Here is a 3,774-nt window from a genome sequence, read left to right as displayed (position 1 = left end):
GGGCTTAAGTATTTAAGGGTTATGCGCTCTTGGATAAAACCCAAACCCATGCTGGAAAATTAGTAGCAGTAAATTAGGATTAAAATCCTAGTCCTAGATAGCAGGGATTGGAATTGTATTTCTCATATGACTCCTATCCTATCTATGCTACCAAGATAATAGCGATTGAAATTGTAGTTCTCCTATGACTCCAATCCTATTTATATTACAGTTCTTTTTTATCTCTTAACCCTATCATAAGTGTAAGTCCAAGTCTATAAATAGAGAGCCATATTGAAGTATTATTTACTTTTACTACTTCAAGTTGTTAGTTTACACTCATGGTCATATTCAATAAGAACATGATGAACATGTTCTTGCATAGAGCAAATCAACCAAAGTCAACTGACCCTAGTAGCTAGGAGGGGCTGGTATCAATGGTAAGTACTCTAAACATGTTAGTTTAAATTATTTAGCCTTGCTTATCTTGAAGAAAATTATTCTGCGATCGGTATTTCCCTTCGTTTAATTTGATTAATGCATGATCCCAACAATGTGATGGTTCATAATTCAAGAGATGTCAAGGCAGGTGAAGAGAGAGTCCTTTTTACCTATTATGATGAGCTTTTGCCATTCAACAAGCGCATGGAGATGTCAAAAGACGTGGGGCTTTCACTATATTTGTAATAAGAGGTGCAAATTTGAGGAGGAAATGTGTGCAAAGCAAGAGATAGGAGTAAAAGTGGCTTTTAACTTCAATCTGAATGGGTATTTCTCCCTTTATGTGTTGTGTTTTCCTCTTGTCCAATGATTGTCAATCTCCTATCTTTTTCCCCGTAACCCACTCAAGAAACAGCTCACCAAGATTCCATCCACTTATACAAAGCAAGATTAGGCCTTGCCCTCCATATCAGCAAACAGGGAGCTCGGCAAAGATATGGTGGTATCAGAAGAGCCATTAATTAAAACTGGGTTTAGGTAAGTCCCATTTTATGAAACAGTGGGTTGTCTTAGGAGGTTACAAGTTGGATAAGGATTGCTTGCTTGCTCGGTTTCTTCTTACTTTAATGTCGTTGTAAGAATCAAACACCTGCTCGTATCCCAAGTTGTAATTGATTTTGTTCATTCAAGACAACTAAAAAAAGAAAACACCTAAAATATTAAAGATGCAATAGTAACGATACTCTATATTCAAACAAGCCCCAAGTGCTTCCATGCACCAAAAAGTCTGATACAAATACAATCTTCTTCTTTATACACAAAAGTATAGAGACAAATACAAGAAAGCTACCTGCTTAACCGTTTATTGTTGCTCACCACCTGAATTCATGTCATTCTTCCTCCTTGCAGCAAAAGGCAAGCAATATATATATATATATATATAGGTATTAATAGATAACAATATTCTCAAATTTGTACATTTTATGCTCCCCGGCGGCAATTCACCAATCTCAGTTACTCCAAACTGTTTGATTTACTCAAGAAATCCAGACCCTCTGTTCGGCAATTCATGATCCTACGGAACACTTGGCTCACTTGGCGCTCCAACGGATCCAATCCATTCTTAAAAGCTTCACAAATCAGCGCCAACTCCTGGCCCTCATGCTCAACTTCCATTTTCTGTTCCTCTGTCAATGGAAACTGAACCATATCTACCAAGTCAGTCATGTGGCGTGCACACCTCTCAACTTGATAAATCTCCTTCAACAACCCGTTACAGTTCCGGCGCTCTCGCTTCCTGGATACCTCTATGATTCGCTCATGAAGTGAGTTCAGTGGAGTGGCCCATGAGAAGTGCCGCGGGATTGAAAAATGAGTGTTCAGACCCCGATCCTGACATGGAAATGCAGCAACAAGAACCCATAAAACAAACATGAGCAGCAAGCTCATGGTGAAAACAGGGACTGCAACCCCATTTGTAGCTGCAACCTCATTAGCACGCGGTGCCATCAAGTTGCTCGCAATTGATTGGAGTTGCTTGGCTGCAGACCAAGAACGAGACACACTCCATGAAAGAGACCGAGAATGGCCCCCCGAGCCTGAGCCAGAGGAGTGATGGCGACGGTGATGATGATCCTTGCTTGCGTTATGACGCCCAAATGACCGGTTCCGGTGCGAAAGTAGTGAGCCAGAGTCCTTATCATCAAGCATTGCAAGTGCCAGATCCATCAAACCCTTTCTTGCTCGACGTAACTGGCCTTCACCCCATGCCCTCTGGTGAGATTCCACAGCACACAAAACAATCTCCAAATGCTTCTGCCACAAACGAATCTTCTCAATCCCATCACGAGTCGCATTACAAATATCAAGCGCCTTAACACTCCTTTCAAAGAATTCAGCAACCATTCGATCCAAAGGGGGTTTAGACACCCATTCTTTGCTGTTCACCAATATAACCCTAAATTCCTCCTGGCAGCTCACAAAGACATCCAAAAGCTTCCGAACCCACGCAATTGAGAGCAAATCGTCAGCACTAACAGCTGACAGCTCATGAAAACGTTCTGTAACTTGTTTTTGGAACAATTCAAGCTCTAATTCATGGGCACTAAATTCATGATTAGCTTCCATGGAATGAACCTGTTCTCGCCTTATACTCCAGATCGAGCGGCCAAATGAGGTCAAAGGTGAAGAACCCTGGTTATCAGTAGAGGGCATTGTCACGACTCACAAGATTCAGAGACAAAAACCCCCTCGGGAAATTCAAGACCACAAATCCACAAAATCAACTCAAAACCACAAAACTAACAGAACCGCATCTGTAATTCAGATTCATTTATAAATCCACCTATATAATTCAACAACATCCGACAACCTAAACGCCGAAAGTTCTACAACCCAAACCCACAAAACTTGTCTATCCTCCAGCAAAAGTAAATCTCAATATAAAAACATAAACAAAAACAGCGAATTTTATCAAAGCTAGATCCCAAATATAAGAAATTTCAAAACCCAGCTACAGTTCAACCCAAAACCCCAAAACTAACAAATTCCGAATAGCCAGATTCGCCGATTCGTAAAAGCCAAATCAAGAAGATCGAATATCAAATGATCTGATGGGAATCCAATAATCAAAATAGGCCATATGACAAGAAAGCAAAAATCAACAGAAAAAGAACAAAGTCCCTTGTACCTTACTTCAAATTAGAGTATGTTTCCGAAAAGCTATTCAGAATAAAACATGTGTGGAGAATCAAATACGTAGGCGCGACAGGATATATAGAAAGGCTACGTATAAAGAAAGAAAGGCATAATTACATAAACAGCGACTTTTACAACTGGGTATCTTGAAAACCAAGCGAAGGACCTCAGACCCTCGCCTTGGTCGACCCTAGAGTCGAGACAGGAATTTTGGAATAACCAAAAAATAATTGTAGAGTAATAAAAATATTTATAAAAGAAATGCCATTTATCAAACTTTTATTCAACTCTTAAATTTTCAATATTTCCAGAATATTCTTTTAGATTTGCATTTTTTTTTTTAATTGAATACTGGAAAAGGCTACAAAGGAAGATCATTTCCAATCTTTATCTGAATGGAAGAGAGAATGAGAGGTTTTATGGGAATGCTTCCAAAGACAAGTTGGGAAGTGACCCATTTAGCTAAAACGCGTGCACGAAAGTTGGCACATTTAAAAGCTTTGAAAGGAGGATAACTCAAGATAACGTCAAATACAATACTAGTAAAAGACTAAGAGGGGAAAAAAGATGGATTATTTACAGCTAAAATAACTAGAAGCGTGTTGGTACAATTTCTGGTTTGATTACGTGTCAACTTGTAATTGGATTCCTTTGAGA

At 39.3% G+C, this 3,774-nt stretch overlaps 1 protein-coding gene across 3 annotated transcripts; it reads right to left on the bottom strand.

The window, feature by feature from the left end:
* Window positions 1-1,125: 1,125 nt before the first annotated feature.
* Window positions 1,126-3,340, bottom strand: LOC133882304 (protein BYPASS1-LIKE-like). Of its 3 annotated transcripts, none has more exons than XM_062321444.1 (2): window positions 3,110-3,340; window positions 1,126-2,613 (listed from the first exon to the last, which is right to left on the bottom strand). In XM_062321444.1, exon 2 carries the CDS (start codon window positions 2,545-2,547, stop codon window positions 1,435-1,437), a length of 1,113 nt encoding a protein of 370 aa, XP_062177428.1. In that variant the 5' UTR covers window positions 2,548-2,613; window positions 3,110-3,340; the 3' UTR covers window positions 1,126-1,434. The 3 variants fall into 3 exon arrangements, with proteins under 3 accessions (XP_062177428.1, XP_062177429.1, XP_062177427.1); XM_062321445.1 differs by having other exon boundaries at window positions 3,115-3,340; XM_062321443.1 differs by lacking the exon at window positions 3,110-3,340 and having other exon boundaries at window positions 1,126-3,103.
* Window positions 3,341-3,774: the final 434 nt, after the last annotated feature.

Source organism: Alnus glutinosa, chromosome 11 (assembly GCF_958979055.1).
Source record: "Alnus glutinosa chromosome 11, dhAlnGlut1.1, whole genome shotgun sequence".
NCBI lineage: Eukaryota > Viridiplantae > Streptophyta > Magnoliopsida > Fagales > Betulaceae > Alnus > Alnus glutinosa.
Note: the sequence above shows the minus strand (reverse complement) of the source record. Positions and strands in the feature narration are given on the sequence as shown.

Coding starts and splice junctions, on each gene's coding strand:
- LOC133882304 (XM_062321443.1), bottom strand. CDS start 2,634: ATGCCCTCTACTGATAACCAGGGTTCTTCACCTTTGACCTCATTTGGC.